This window comes from Talaromyces marneffei, chromosome 5 (assembly GCF_009556855.1).
Source record: "Talaromyces marneffei chromosome 5, complete sequence".
NCBI lineage: Eukaryota > Fungi > Ascomycota > Eurotiomycetes > Eurotiales > Trichocomaceae > Talaromyces > Talaromyces marneffei.
The window spans coordinates 174,269-189,317 of NC_072352.1; the positions used below are offsets into that span (position 1 = coordinate 174,269).

Here is a 15,049-nt window from a genome sequence, read left to right on the forward strand (position 1 = left end):
ATCATCATGGCCGGCGATAATCTAGACGTCCAGGTCACCAAGCAACAGACCAGAACTCCTGAAGATGAAAGGACAATTGCTCATACGCTGCTCATAGAGCTACTCTCGTGAGTAGTAGGACTTGTATCTCGTCATATGTTACCAAGATGCTAACAAATCATGCAATCGCAGATATCAGCTCTCACTCCCAGTTCGATGGTAATATCTTCCAGTTCTTGGTTTAAGAAATCATAATGTTTACAAGTGTTGAATGATTCTTAGGATCGAAACTCAGAAACTGCTGTTCAACACTCCAGAGTCAGTTAGAAAATATGTTGAGATTGGCGCTAAAACGACTTTGGCCACAATGGGCAAACGCATGGCGGATCGACAATCGACTGCAGAAAAGTTGTCGAAGCCTATGGATTTCTATTCTTATAGCGATCAGAAAGGAGACTTGTTTTACGAGTACAGCCTAGATGCAGAGATACAACCTCAGTTATCAAAACAACCAGATCCCAAACAATCTACATCACCACCTGTTGCTGCTGCCCCTGCCACAAACACCGCAGCTCCCACAGCTCCTGCTCCTGTGAAGCCGAGCCTTGCGCAACCGACCAGTTCCTCGTCTCCCAAAAAACCTTCCGGAGCAATCCCAAATCTTTCGCCTACACATATAGTCATAGCGTTGACAGCTCAAAAAGTCAAGAAGTCATTCGATGTTTTGCCGATACAGAAGTCTATACAAGAGTTGTCTGGCGGTACGTGGATCCAGTACTATCAACACCCACACATAGATGTTTTCTCTATTTTCTGTTGAGTTGTAAAGAATGCTAATATGAACCCAGGCAAATCAACCCTTCAAAATGAGTTGATGGGTGATCTAGGCGTAGAATTCAGTTCTGTTCCAAACGGGGGTGAATACATGCCGTTGGAAACTCTGGGAGAGACACTTCAGCAAGGCTTCAGTGGAAAGCCTGGAAAACAAATGTCAACACTCATATCAAAATTTATATCAAGAAAGATGCCAGGTGGTTTTAATCAAGCTATGATGCAGAGCCATCTAGAGACTTTCTGGGGTTTTGGCAAGGAAAATTCGGTTATTCCTGTCTGTTTTGCGATTACTATGGAGCCCCCATCCCGCCTTGAAAATGCGGATAACGCCAAACAGTTTCTTGATGATGTGGTTAGTAGATTTGCATCTTTCGCTGGAATTTCTCTCTCATATCAATCATCCGGTGATGGCAGTGCATCCGGCGGTCAATCAGCCGTCATGGTCGATTCTACTGCTCTAGATAATCTACGACAAGAGCAGCGAGATTATCAAATGAAAGAATACAAGCTTCTTGCTAAGCACCTGAAATTGAACAGTCAAGGAAGTGAGGAACTGGAGGGCTTCATATCTTCAACAAGAAATATGGAAGGCAAACTGAACCGCTGGACCACCGAGTTCGGCGATAATTTCTTTGATGGCATCGGTCCCCTTTTCAATCCGAAGAAGGCCAGACAATATGACTCCTCATGGAACTGGATCCGAGAAGAGACTGTTCGCCTACTCAATCAGCTTGCTCTTGGCCAAATAGACCATACTGATCAGTCTCTTCGGCTGATTGCCCGGAAATGGGACATCAGTTGCGTGGAAATAGCAAAGGATTTTCTTCAAACTATTGAGAAACTGAAGCCGGAAATCCCATTCAAAATGAAAAGTTTGCTGCGACTTGAATCACCAATTTTGGGCATGCAACCGGTTTACCGATATTCTGGAAGAACCATGATGCCTCTGACATGTGTTTCTCCGACTACTGGTAATCTAGATTATAAGGAAATACCACGAGAAATCACCGGATACGTTCCTTTCTTAAAGCGTGGCCGGACCACTGTACATGGAGAGGCCGTTCCCTATGTACATCTCAGAAGACGCCAACCAGCGAATGGAGAATTCAGACACGATGCAGCATTGACTAAGACTTTCATGGAAATGTTTGAGCTGGGGGCTAGCTCGGGATTCACATATGCCACCAAAACGTTCCTCGTGACTGGTGCAGGACCAAAGTCTATCGGAGCTGGTGTAGTGGAAGGGCTGCTCAACGGCGGTGCCAAAGTTATTGTTACAACAAGCCGTGATATCGCCAAATCGGCAGACTTTTTCGCCAACATGTACCGAAAGCATGGAGCCCAGGGTTCATCTCTTACAGTGATTCCATTCAACCAAGGTAGTAGAAAAGACTGTGAAGATCTGGTTGAATATATATATGGAGTTGACTCACCTGTTGGAGGTGATATTGACTACATCGTCCCCTTTGGGGCCATTCCGGAGAAAGACGATATCAGCAATCTGGAGAGTATGACTGAGCTTGCACATCGTGCAATGCTTACCAATATCATGCGCATTATTGGCTTGGTCTATAGTAATAAGAGAGACCGCCGCATTGATTCACGACCAACGAATGTGGTTATTCCCTTGTCTTTTAACCAGGGTGGGTTTGGTGGCGACGGTCTTTATCCAGAATCCAAGCTTGGTCTGGAGACTCTATTCAACCGATTCTACTCTGGAAACTGGCAGCAGTACCTCACAATCACTGGTGCAGTAATCGGTTGGGTTCGGGAAACCAGTCTATCGCAAGCTCTTAGTCTAGTCGGTTACGCAATCGAACAGATACCGGACATGAATGTCTGCACATTTTCAAGAGCTGAGATGGCCTTCAATATCTTGACTCTAATGACTCCAGCAGTCACGGAACTGGCAGAAGACCATCCAGTATATGCTGATTTAACTGGTGGTGCCAAGGAGATTACAAATATCAAGGACATCATGTCAGAGTCAAGGGCCAAGCTCACCAGTCAGAGCAATATTCGACGGGCAATCCTCGCTGAGAAATCCAGAGAGCTGAACATTTTGGCTGGTGGTGCCTCTTCTGTCCAATCATCCTTCAGTTCCATGCGCAAAACTCGACGTGCGAACCTAAGTCTTCAATTTCCTCAGTTATCTGGTCACACAGACTTGACAGCAGATATCGCCAGGCTAGAAGGCATGGTCGATCTGTCACGCACGGCTGTAGTTGTCGGGTATTCAGAACTCGGTCCATGGGGTAATGCGCGCACACGATGGGACGTCGAACATCTAGGTGACTTTACTCTGGAGACCTACGTGGAAATGTCATGGATCTTGGGTTTAGTAACCCATCACGAAGGCGAAATCAACGGACAGGTGTATGTAGGCTGGGTTGATGCAAAGACGAAAGAGCCGGTTCGTGAAGACAATTTCAAACAGTTGTACGGAGAACATATTAAGAAGCATTCTGGAATCCGATTCATTGAGCCTGAATTATTGGGTGGCTACGACCCGGCTAAAAAGGAGTTCTTGCAAGAGATAGTGGTTGAGGAAGATCTTCCATCATTTGCAACCTCCAAAGCCAGTGCAGACGCTTTCAAGCTTCGCTTGGGAAACAAAGTCTCAATCGAGCCTATTCCCGAGTCTGAGGAGTGGTTAGTAACGGTGCGACGGGGAGCACACTTCATGCTGCCAAAGTCAGTGCCTTTTGACAGAGCAGTCGCAGGTCTTCTACCAAGTGGATGGGATCCTATTCGATACGGCATTCCTGAGGATATTGTACAACAGGTTGACCCAGTTACATTGTACACTCTTTGCTGTGTTTCTGAGGCCCTTCTTTCTGCTGGTATCAAAGATCCTTACGAGTTCTACAACCACATACATGTATCCGAGTTAGCCAATTGTATCGGTACTGGTGCCGGTGCTATGAGGGCTGGTCGTGGATTGTACAGAGATCGATTTCTCGACCGACCTGTTCAGAGTGATATTCTGTCAGAATCATTCTTGAATACCACAGCTGCTTGGGTCAACATGCTGCTCTTTTCTGCATCGGGGCCCATCAAAACACCAGTTGGAGCCTGCGCCACTGCCATCGAATCATTGGAAATGGGCTGCGAGGCAATCAAGACTGGCAAATCCAAAGTTGCAATTGTGGGTGGATATGATGACTTCCAAGAAGAAGCTTCCTATGAATTTGCCATGATGAAAGCAACCGTTAGCAGTGAGGAAGAGCTGGCCAAGGGTCGTCGACCGGAAGAGATGTCCCGACCAAGCACTACTACTCGTAGCGGCTTTGTCGAGTCTGCTGGCTGCGGTGTTCAAATTGTCATGAATGCAGAACTTGCCATTAAGATGGCACTGCCTATCTACGCTGTTGTTGCGTACTCACAAATCGCCGCCGATCAGAATGGACGTTCTATTCCTGCCCCTGGGCAAGGAATTCTCACAGCTGCCCGCGAAAGACCCGACCGTCATGAATCTAAGCTGCTTGACCTTTCCTACCGGCGAAAACTCTTTGACGAAGATATCGCAGCCATTGACAAGTGGTGGCAAGAAAAGAGTCAAACTCCTGGAATGTCAGAGTCTGACTTGAACGAAATTCAAGCTGCAGCACGCAGCAAGATCAAGCAGGCCCAATACATGTGGGGAAACGAAATCAGATCACAAGATCCTCTCATCTCACCGATGCGAGCAGCCTTAGCGACATGGGGCTTGACTGTGGACGACATCCAGGCAGCATCAATGCATGGGACCTCAACCAAAGCTAATGACACCAATGAAGCACAAGTCATCAACCAGCAAATGAAGCACTTGGGTCGCCGTCCGGGAAATCCTTTACTTGCAGTTTGCCAGAAATCACTCACAGGACATCCGAAGGGAGCAGCTGGCGCATGGCAGATGAATGGTTGCATACAGATGCTACAAAACAGCATTGTACCTGGCAACCGGAACGCAGACAACATTGAGATCAAACTCAAACAAAATAAATACATTGTTTACCCGAAGGAGGCTATTCAAGTACGAGAAGTGAAGGCTACAATGCTTACTTCTTTTGGATTCGGTCAAAAAGGTGGTCTCGTTGTCGCTGTTGCTCCCAAGTTTCTCTATTCTGCTGTCGCGGCCGATATTTACGAAGCGTATCGTCTAAGAGTCAAAGAGAGACAGCGTGTGGCTAACAGTGCTTTTGTTTCTGGTGTAATTGGGAATTCTTTGGTTAAGTTGAAGGATCATGCACCGTGGGGCAAGTCAGATGAAAAGATGCGTGAAGTGTTCCTTGATCCAACATCAACTCAATTCTAGATTATTTTCCATCATGCTCTACTGTTTAGTATCATTGGTTCGTTGTCATTTCATTTCATATCTTGCTTCTGTTTGTGGGTGTTAAAGACTTCAGCAGTCATTTGAATAGATCTTTTGTTTGTTTGTTTTCATTTCAGACTGATTTTTATGAATTTGTGCATTTAACCAATCAATATGATCAGATTGAATGTATAACTAAGCTAACTTAAAGAGCGTTGAGTTGACTCATCCTTATGCGTCAAGGATCACTATTTAATATCATAGCTGCATTAAAGATAGATATTAAATATATGAATGGTTTGATTGAATAATAATTGTCCCCCATAAAAAGCATGGGTTTCATCTTGTCTGACCTTGATGTGCATGGATTGGTCAACGTGCTCTGCTAACTTAGTTACCAATTACCTGGGTATTGACATATATATTTCATCATGGAAGCAACTCTCCTCTATCCACACCCAACCAGACAGAGAGAATGACTACAATGCCTAGGTATAATCCACTAAGCAGCTAACCTACAGGGTCCAAGGTGCTACGATAACCACACCTATATGTTCAGAGTGGACATCAAGTGGTTGTATACTCCGTATTGCTCGTTCAATTTGAAGCTTGCTGCCACCGGAGCTAGGGTTAGGTTAGGTAGGGATGTTTCCGATTGGTCAATCTATATAATTTAGCTTTCACCCGTGTTAGAGACCGGATTTAATTTCTGAGCAAGGGATAATATTGAAAGATAGATAAGATGCATGGTCCTTTCGAGTAACTATGAAAAGATGAAGAATTTCATAAAGTGAAATCAATAGGTGTATATGATGTCTGATCATGGCCAACTGGGCAAATACGATAAAGCGCTCATAATTTGTAATGTTACTTGCGATCAATAGACAAAAGCTTTCGGGTCCAGGTAATTAGTCCTTGCAATTGACACTCTAATAACATCGGGTGGAACATATGAAACGAACGATCAAAGCTCAGTGGATATCGAAAATAAAGCGTAACGGTCCTTGGGGATATCTAGTTTCAGAACAGTTGGTTTGAATGACAGATAGCAAACAAGAATAAAAAGCAGAAAGCAAAAAGCGGAGAGAGGTAATGAGAAGTTATAATGAATGTGACTATTTCTAAAGTTTGACAACAATTTTGCTGGCAGAAACTCCTTTCTTTTGGATGTTGAAAGCCTCCTGGACATGCTCGAGGCCGGTGCCTACAACCTCAGGCTTGGGAGCGGGAGTGAAGGTACCAGCGGCAAGAGCCTTGGGAAGGTAATCCACAAAGATACCACGGCCAACTTCGCTGTTAGTGATCATACCAGCGTTGAGCATGTTGGACTTGATACCCTTGATCATACCCTTGACCTTGTAGGAGATGATCCAGGACACGAAAAAGACAACGGTGCGGAGGAAGATCAGATTCGTGGGTTCCTTCTGAGGAACAGGGAAAGTGGCCAAAGCGACGAATTTGTTGCCTTGGCAGTGGTCAAGGATCTCCATGAGCTTCTCAGCTGCGCCTTGTCCAATGGACAAAGCACCGGCAGCAGTCTTGCCTTTCATGGCTTTGATCATATCCTGAGCAACACCGGGGCTCTTGTAGTCAAAGACCTGGCTGGCACCGAGGCGTTTGAGGTATTCGTGGTTCTTGGGAGAGGCAGTGGTGAAGACTTCGTAGCCGGCAGCAGCGGCGAGCTGAATAGCATTGACTCCAACACTGGTAGAACCACCCCAGATCAAGACGGTCTTGCCATTGAAGGGCTTGGCGGGCTCAGAAGGCAAATCGAGGCCCAATTCGGTCTTTTCGAAGAGACCAGCAGCAGCGGTGGCGATGCCGAGAGGAATGGCACAGGCCTCCTCATAGGAAACATTGTCGGGAATGTGAGAGACCATGTTAGGACGGAGCACGGTGTACAACTGGAAACCGCCTTCGGCAGGGTCATTGACTTTGGGGTCGCTTCCACGGGTGAAGCCGACAACGCGGTCTCCGACCTTGAAGCGCTTAACGTCCTTGCCGACCTCAACCACTTCACCGGAAACGTCAGAGCCGAGAACGAAAGGATAAGCAAGGTGAGTGAACATGATATCGCCTCGTGCTTGGATCAACCAGTCAATGGGGTTGATAGCGACGGCGTTGGTTCGGATGACGATCTTGTCGGCATCAGCGGGCTTGTAGGGAGCATCGCGAACCTCGAGGGAAGGCGCCTTTTGGGCTGGCTGGTAGGCAGCGCGGTTGGAAGGCATTTTGGCGATGTTAATTGAGGAGGATATCGAGGACGAGTAAGATGCTCTAGACGGCGACTGGATTAATTGAAGGGGTTGTGAGGAAAGCCGGGGAATTCTTCGGGCGAGGATGGATGCCAGTTTGTAACTGAATTTGACAGTGAAGTTCTCAAGGCCAAATGAGTCTCGTCAAGTAAGGCATTAAGCACTTGGATATAGCAAAGAATAAGATACTACGGAACAAGCTGGAAAAAATGCTTGAGGTTTATAGCAGCTGACCTGATCGGCGGCCCCAGCATGATACGCACGTTAAGCATCGGTGACATAATCGACCGGGCGAATCAGTTTCCAGCTGCCCGTCTTCTGGAAGGCATTAATTGGAAATGGACATGAATCGCCCCTTGAGCTCTCCAGCTCTGCAGTTCAGAGAGAGGCTGTGGATCTGGTGTAGGGCGAATGAATGTCCCGACGTCCAACTAGCGCGCGGAGCATCGGGGCGGAGATTCTGGCATGTCCGCCCAGCCAGGTCGGCGGAGTCCAGAGCAAGAGATACTCCGTGTCAGCGTAGGAGAAGGGATAAACAGATTGCGGATAGCTGCCTTTCAATGAAGAGCTGTCATACTTGATGCGTGATTTTGATGGTGCTGAATAAGCGTCCAGTAACTAAGTAAGTTAACTAACTAGTTAATTAGTTATGATTTCTGAGCATTGGAGCTCCCCGACAGCACTTCGGAACATAGTTGATCCGTCCACGGTAGCATTGGTGCGCGGAACAACATTATTGCGTGTCACGGGAAGCATTGGGTATTGCTACGGTATTTGCTCTCAAACAGCACGGCAGAACTGATACACCGATACGCACCGTTATTTACAGCCCGTGACGAAGCAATAAGCACGAGGGAAGTCACGACCAACCACCACGGATAATCTCTCGTCGAGTTGTGCAAGTGAAACTTCTTCATCTCCATAATATAACACTTACTGTGTACTGAACGGCACTGCATTCTCAATCCCATGCCGCTTATTCAATTGTCTCTTCCTCGTCCGGTCCCGATTTGTCCCATGCACCGCCATCTGCGCTTACTGTTATTGTAATGGCTGACGGGCAGCCACCCCCCCATCCACTACCCCTTGAACAGCATCAGCCACGTCCTAGTCGACGTCGTGAGAAACCACAATTATCATGCACTTTGTGCCGGCGAAGAAAGTATGTTGAAACACATCCTCTCCTAACTTCTCATAAGGCCGTCGTTGGCTGAATGGGGTGATCACAATTTCATCCAGGCGCTGCGTACAAGGGATCCGGATGTCTATATCGTATATAAAAATTGCTTACAAACTTGGCGCTGCTGAAATAGGCTACGATGTGATAGAGGTGAACCGTGTGGAACATGTGTCCGCCGCGGCCTGGCGTCGTCCTGCGCCTATGTCAGGTCTAATGGCCAGGGCCCAGTGACTACTACCACACAACCGGCAGTCAGTAGTATGACGGACCGCATCGCCCAATTGGAGCGGATGGTGATTTCTCTGGTTGACAGCAACAAGACCACCGGCGCTTCAGAGTTTGATAGGATGCCCTCTCCAGTAATGACAATGCTTCCACAATCCCCTGGCATGCCAGCGCCACGAGATGCGACGAACTTCCAAACTCCCCGCCATTGGGGACAGATACGAGTAGGTAATTACGAAACAGCCTACGTACCGAGCACTCACTGGAGCATCATTCTTGAGGAGGTAACTATGAACCTGGATAGGAAGATGCAGTGGAGGCAATTGATGGCTGACTGTCTTGTCACAGATTTCGGAGCTGAAGAATATGTTTTCTCATGCATATGATCCATGTATTCGCAGCGCCCCTCTAGCGTCTACGTCACCATCAGACAACGCTGAGTTTGATATTCTATTTGGAAGCCATAGGGCTTCAAGCAGACAGGAGATTCTGGCCGCCATTCCTTCAAAGTCCGTTGTTGATAAAATAGTTGCAGGCTATTTTCTTGACCGACCCATTGTTTCCAGTATGTGTACCCAAGTATAGTTCAAGCGCGAAAGCTAAATCCAGTAGTCGTCTTGCATGGCCCGACGTTCTTAATTGAGGTTGGTGTGCGACTTTTCGTCTATATGTCTGATCTCAGTACACTAACAATAACAGTATGAACGTTTTTGGCAAGATCCATTGGGAACGCCAATGGCATGGATTGGGCTGCTGTTTGCGGTAATGTGTCTCGTCTTGTCCCATAGACCTGAAATGGTTCCGATGGTTGCGGATCATGGAGACCTTGCAAGAGTATATGGGGAAAGGATTGCACAATGTCTTCACCTGGGCAAGTATACGAGGGGCGCCCCATACACTATTGAGGCATTGTTGCTGTACTTACACATCGAGCTACTTCGAGGAGAGGATACGCGAATTGAGCCTTGGATGATACTGGGAATCATTGTGCGACTCGCATATCGTATGGGCTATCATCGCGATCCTTCACACTTCTCAAATATATCTCCGTTCGATGGGGAGATGCGCCGCCGACTATGGTCTATGCTTGTTCAACTTGATATACAAATATCCGGGCAGGTGGGCCTACCTCGCATGGCCCGAGAAGATCAAGGGGATACCAGGGAACCGCGAAATCTGCTCGATGAGGATTTACATCACGATATGCAGGAACTACCTCCTCCGCGACCTGAAGCCGTTCAAACAGAAATTCAGTATAGTTTGTCCGAAAGCAAGCTGCTTTCAATTCGTGGCAGAATTGATGATTGGAAAGAGGCTTTGACGAACCGAAGAATAAATGTAGCAGCCGCCGAGGCTGACGTTGCTCGACTGGATAAGCAATTAGACGACGCATACGCGGCATTACCAGAGCTACTTCGTATGCGACCGATGGCAAGGTCCCTGGTCGATAATACCGAAACGATCTTAAGACGTTTCGTCCTGTTTTTGCATATTCAAGAGGCCAAGTGTCTATTGTATTTTCGATATTCGACCCTACTATTGTCCCATTCTAATGATGGAGAAAGTCAGGATCATCCTGTCTCTCCCCACTCGAAATATGTCGAGGCTGCGTTGCAAATACTTCAATGTCAACGAATATTGTACGATGAAACACAGCTTTCCGGTCGCTTATACAAGGATCGATGGAAGCTTAGGCCATTGCTGAAGGCGTCGTGCTTGATGGCTACAGCTGTCCTCTGTTCTGAAATTGATTCTCTCAATAACAACGCATCTCATAATGCATCAGTGCACCAGCCTTATCAAGACACCGGGGATAATACGAACATTCAAAATGTCGCAATGAATGACCTAACGGCTGGAAAGCGAGCTGAGATTTTTCAGGCGCTGCATGGATCTTGTCTCGTCTGGACTCATCTGAGTGAAAATTCTCAAGAGGCTCAAAAAGCCGCGGAAGCCGTCCGTTCTGTACTGAATAAAATGCATCATGCAGATATAAATCTGTCACCGTCTGTTGATACTGGATCAATCCTAGACATGACCATGAACAGTTCTATGATAATTCCGAGCAACAGTGTTGCGGGAAGCTCTTCAGCAAGTATGTGATTTTTTTTACTCTTTCTCTATTATGGGGGCTTAGCTAACCGTTGCTTCCTCAAGTGATTCAACTTCTAGACCAGCAAACCAGTGGCCATGGAGCGAATATACCCCACAGCACTTCTTCTCCTCACCTTCCCAATCATTTAGCACATCATTCAGGGATCGGCGAAGAATCTCAGATGCAATATGACCCGCTGTCACCGACTCAATTGAGTATGGTAAGCATTTCCCTAGGCCACAGATTAATTTGAAGACTGATCGTTCGTATCAGAATCCACAGCGACTGGACCAGATGGAAAGAATGGCCAAGTACTTTCCCAAAAGATTTGCATTTCCATTGTAAGAAAATACTGGAGCGGCTTTCGCTTCTACAGAATTCGCCAATTCCTACCAATGAGAAATCCGTAGGGCTAGTGGCAGAGACCATGTAATACGAGAATCAAGGGTTTTCGGATCGTCGAGTAAAAATTTCTAATCCCACACATGTGCGTTAACGCCGTTAAGGCCTGTGCAACTAGCGCCACCAATAACGGGCCTATAACCAACTAACTGTCTAGAAGGTGGGGGAAAAGCCATGTCCGTGCGAGAATGATGACATTATCGTCAGACGACAATTGGGCGTCACAATAAGCTCATTCATCTTCGTATGTTTTAAATGACGACCGTGCTCTGACCTTGGTGTTACGCGTAATCTACTACGAGTATAGCCTTAAGAGCGTAATTATTATACGAACTACGCTAAAATTAGGAACAAGCCTCAGTGGGTGGAGATCTCGGCGAGTCGGTCCGATACATGGCCGACAGGTGTATTGTACTATATTGTATTGTATTGTAAATATTGGGGGTGTTACAGTACGTGTCCTCCGTTTCATTTCCCCGATGCTCCGCTCATTGAATTGTCTCCGGACACGAGGGAAGACCAAGATGCGCCGATCGTCTCGACTAGCTATGTCGAGTCTGACTATCTCGGAGGCCTAATCGACAGGCTGACAGCTACATGACAAATTGTTACTCTAATTTTAGAGGGATGAGTAATTGTTGTCTGGGGGAACGTGAATGAGGGGCGATTGAGGCTGTCCACATAAATCATAAATTGAGGGTACACAAGACTATGGAGTAAGGAATAAGCAGCATAGAAGCAGTCACAATCTGCTATTATCGGAAGGCGTAGATCATGCAATGCTTAGAGTTTTCATATGTTGTACAGGATCTCGTAAACTCAGCTAGGCAGCTAGGCATGTGTTGGCTGCTGGTTACGTGGCTTGCTCCTTGTGTACTCTATTATCGCTGGTCTGCTTGTACACGGATCCTGTATCGACCCGCAGTGCAGCAGGGGGTTGTATTTCGGCGCTCCGATTGACCCCTTTGGTAAAACATGTTCTTGGCTGTTATTGGCTTCGTTTAACGAATACGAACCCAATCCGACCCCTGCATTATTGAAGGGTTGCATCGTTTCGATAATAATTTGCCTATTTCGGTAATTTCCGTACACCGAAGTGAAATCGCTAGGTAGGGCAAGAATAGAGACAACGCTAAAAAGCTTGAATATAAGGGTTACCCACACAACATATTCGTGAAGAATATGAGAGCCTTGCTGGCCTTTGTGATTAAGACACCTCCTATTATATACCAGGTTATCGATGTGCATTATTAGCGACTAAGTGAATCCGACAGTTCGGCGTATGCACCAGCAACTCCGTCTGGCTTGCTAAAAGGCTACCTGTTGCGATTAATGCGCTAAGTGCGGTGCCAAGATACCTGGGTTTGCAAAGACTAATAATCACGAACACTTAGAAGTGGGAGTAATGGTATTCTTAGCAGATTTGACTCATCTATACGCACTTCTGGAAGTCGGCCTTGAGAGTGGCTCGCTTGTGGTTTCTCTGGAACAAGTCTGGTCATCAGAATCGGCTTGTCAATCCATGTGTATATATGTAAACGACGATCATTTGGTAGAATGACGCTCCGTGTACAACTATGAATGATAAAACAAAATTGTCAAATCATCAACTTACAAAAATAGTCTCAAGGAGCACGCCGATGAGATAAAAGTTCTACGGGGGGGTTTGCTAGTATTAAATATAATTCTAGTACCTTCTTCGTAAAAGTATCAGAAAGATCGAGCATATATTCTTCCTGTGGTGGCATGCACCTTCATCATCATCTGGTATCTAGTAGCATGATTCTTTCATCTTGGAAAATGACAATGTAACAAAATCGGACCCAAACTCCATTCTAATGACAGACCAAAGGATATATAGTAAATGCAAAATGCGAAGTCTAACAGTCTAGAAAACGAACAAAGTGGCAGTCTTTAGCATAGAATTTCGGCCTATGCTATGCCAGACTGAGGTCTGAAAACCGTTCTGGACCCAAGAGCTTTAGCTTGAATTATGGTCTCCAGATCGAATTGCTTTGTCAATACACCCGTTTCATAAGAAACATCCCAAATGTTCCGCACCAATGCTAGGACATCTTTGGTTTTTATTGGGACTCGATGGTTGCCTTCCCATTCCATCAGTCTTGCAGTACCTTCTTCACAGTATTGAGTTAACAGCTTGCGGTGTTCATTCAATCCGACATCCAGCGTGCCATGAACGTGGATTGTGGGAAGATATAAAATATGCTCCGTGCTTCCACGAAGATATTCATCTGGTAAAGCAGTCATAGACGCTTCGGACGCGTCTACAAGGGCAGGGGTCATCAACAAGCGATGATCAAGAGAGACCAACGGTCCTCGACCAGCGAGAATAATCGCAAAGCGCCAGCTGGAGCCAGCACGATGTAGGCCTAGTCGTTCTGCTCGGACTTGCTGACGGAACAACAGACTTGCACAAATCTTTGCTCCCTGGCTGAAGCCGAGAAGGCCAACCCATTCACCACGTCCTCCAAGACGATCATCCTCATCCATAGCTGCCTTCAGGCTTCTGTCAATAGCCTTGACGGCATCATCGGGATGGATCATGGGATGTGATTCTTTGGATCTTAGCCATCGTTTGAATGGGCCAAACTCTTTATAGACCGAAGTCACGTCTGGGCCAGCATCGGAGGAGAAAGGAGCCTCCGCAAAGACGAGACGAAATGTGGTTGAGAGATATCTTTTAACGATGCGACATTGTGCACGAAAGATCCTGGCATTCGTTCCGCCACCGTGAAGGCAGAGGATCCTTGGTAGGTGGAGGGTTTGGTCTGCAATAAGAGTGTTCTGTTCGATCATCATGCCGTTGGTATTGGAGGTGCACACAAGAGAAATGGGATGCAGAGAAGCGCGCAAGAGAGAATATGACCTCACTTATTCTTAAAAGTTAAGACTTGGCTTTCGAGATTGTGAAGACTTCATGGAATCAAATGAAAGGCCGTGTCAAAGATGGTCTTAGAACCCGCAGAACAAGAACATCCGAGGCCTCGGCACCGTTTCTTGATTGAAAGGCAAAATAAGAAGAAGCCGCAACGACATTCGATCTAGCCTAGTCAAGAGCACGATGTAGCTTATCAGCTCAGAATGATATGGTTTATACTACGCTGGCCCGGCCCCATTAGAGGAATCCGAGAAATGAGTGATGGGGCGGCCGACTTTCTCTCTAGAGCCGTCACTACAAGGAAACTAGACACCAGGATACGAGACTAGTTCAATAATGAGCTTAGACAACCTCTTAGCCTCCATTTACCCGGCCACAAGAAATACGGTGTTCATCAAGATCTAGACGTCCTTGTGGCCTCCACGTGTTGACGGGCCAGTCATGTTCTCTTCCGATATACGGATAGTGACGATGACTCAATTTAAATACCATATGGTAATTGTTGCATATGAAGCTCACCAATAATACAAGAATAAATGAAGATAGGCATTCAGGAAAGTGGGTATTGCTCGCCTCGGAGATTTATGCTGGTCCATGGCTCTTGGAAAGTTAGGGTTCATCTTCAACGCCACCGATTTTAGGCTTCCAACCCTGCAGCCCCTAGTGGAAGACTTCTGGAAGCCAAGTGCCCTGTCGATCCTTTGGGCTCGCAGTACAGGCTACTCCATCGGCTGTCGGACTTTCTATTTAGGTCTGGCTGGTCCGTAGTGGCTGTTAAGCTATGGCATACAAAGTTGTTGCTGCCTAAGGCATCGACGCCAAGAGAATAAGCCCTAATTACCATATTCGTCTAAGAGGAGGATATTTTTGAGAACCTGGTCTA

The 15,049-nt window shown here is 46.6% G+C and overlaps 4 protein-coding genes across 4 annotated transcripts; 2 read left to right on the forward strand and 2 right to left on the reverse strand.

Moving 5' to 3' along the window:
• Window positions 1–6: 6 nt before the first annotated feature.
• EYB26_006385 (uncharacterized protein) lies at window positions 7–5,110 on the forward strand (the record flags this gene model as incomplete). The annotated part of the gene is made up of 4 exons (XM_054265661.1): window positions 7–107; window positions 172–198; window positions 262–740; window positions 828–5,110. 4 exons carry the CDS (start codon window positions 7–9, stop codon window positions 5,108–5,110), a joined length of 4,890 nt encoding a protein of 1,629 aa, XP_054121636.1.
• Window positions 5,111–6,231: 1,121 nt separating this feature from the next.
• On the reverse strand, window positions 6,232–7,341 carry EYB26_006386 (uncharacterized protein; the record flags this gene model as incomplete). Its single annotated transcript, XM_054265662.1, has 1 exon — window positions 6,232–7,341. The coding sequence occupies one exon, from the start codon at window positions 7,339–7,341 to the stop codon at window positions 6,232–6,234; it is 1,110 nt and encodes a 369-aa protein (XP_054121637.1).
• Window positions 7,342–8,414: 1,073 nt separating this feature from the next.
• On the forward strand, window positions 8,415–11,210 carry EYB26_006387 (uncharacterized protein; the record flags this gene model as incomplete). The annotated part of the gene is made up of 8 exons (XM_054265663.1): window positions 8,415–8,527; window positions 8,679–9,054; window positions 9,119–9,335; window positions 9,383–9,414; window positions 9,470–10,284; window positions 10,336–10,865; window positions 10,928–11,085; window positions 11,139–11,210. The coding sequence occupies 8 exons, from the start codon at window positions 8,415–8,417 to the stop codon at window positions 11,208–11,210; spliced, it is 2,313 nt and encodes a 770-aa protein (XP_054121638.1).
• A 1,989-nt stretch (window positions 11,211–13,199) lies between these two features.
• On the reverse strand, window positions 13,200–14,087 carry EYB26_006388 (uncharacterized protein; the record flags this gene model as incomplete). The annotated part of the gene is made up of 1 exon (XM_054265664.1): window positions 13,200–14,087. The coding sequence occupies one exon, from the start codon at window positions 14,085–14,087 to the stop codon at window positions 13,200–13,202; it is 888 nt and encodes a 295-aa protein (XP_054121639.1).
• Between the last annotated feature and the right edge of the window lie 962 nt (window positions 14,088–15,049).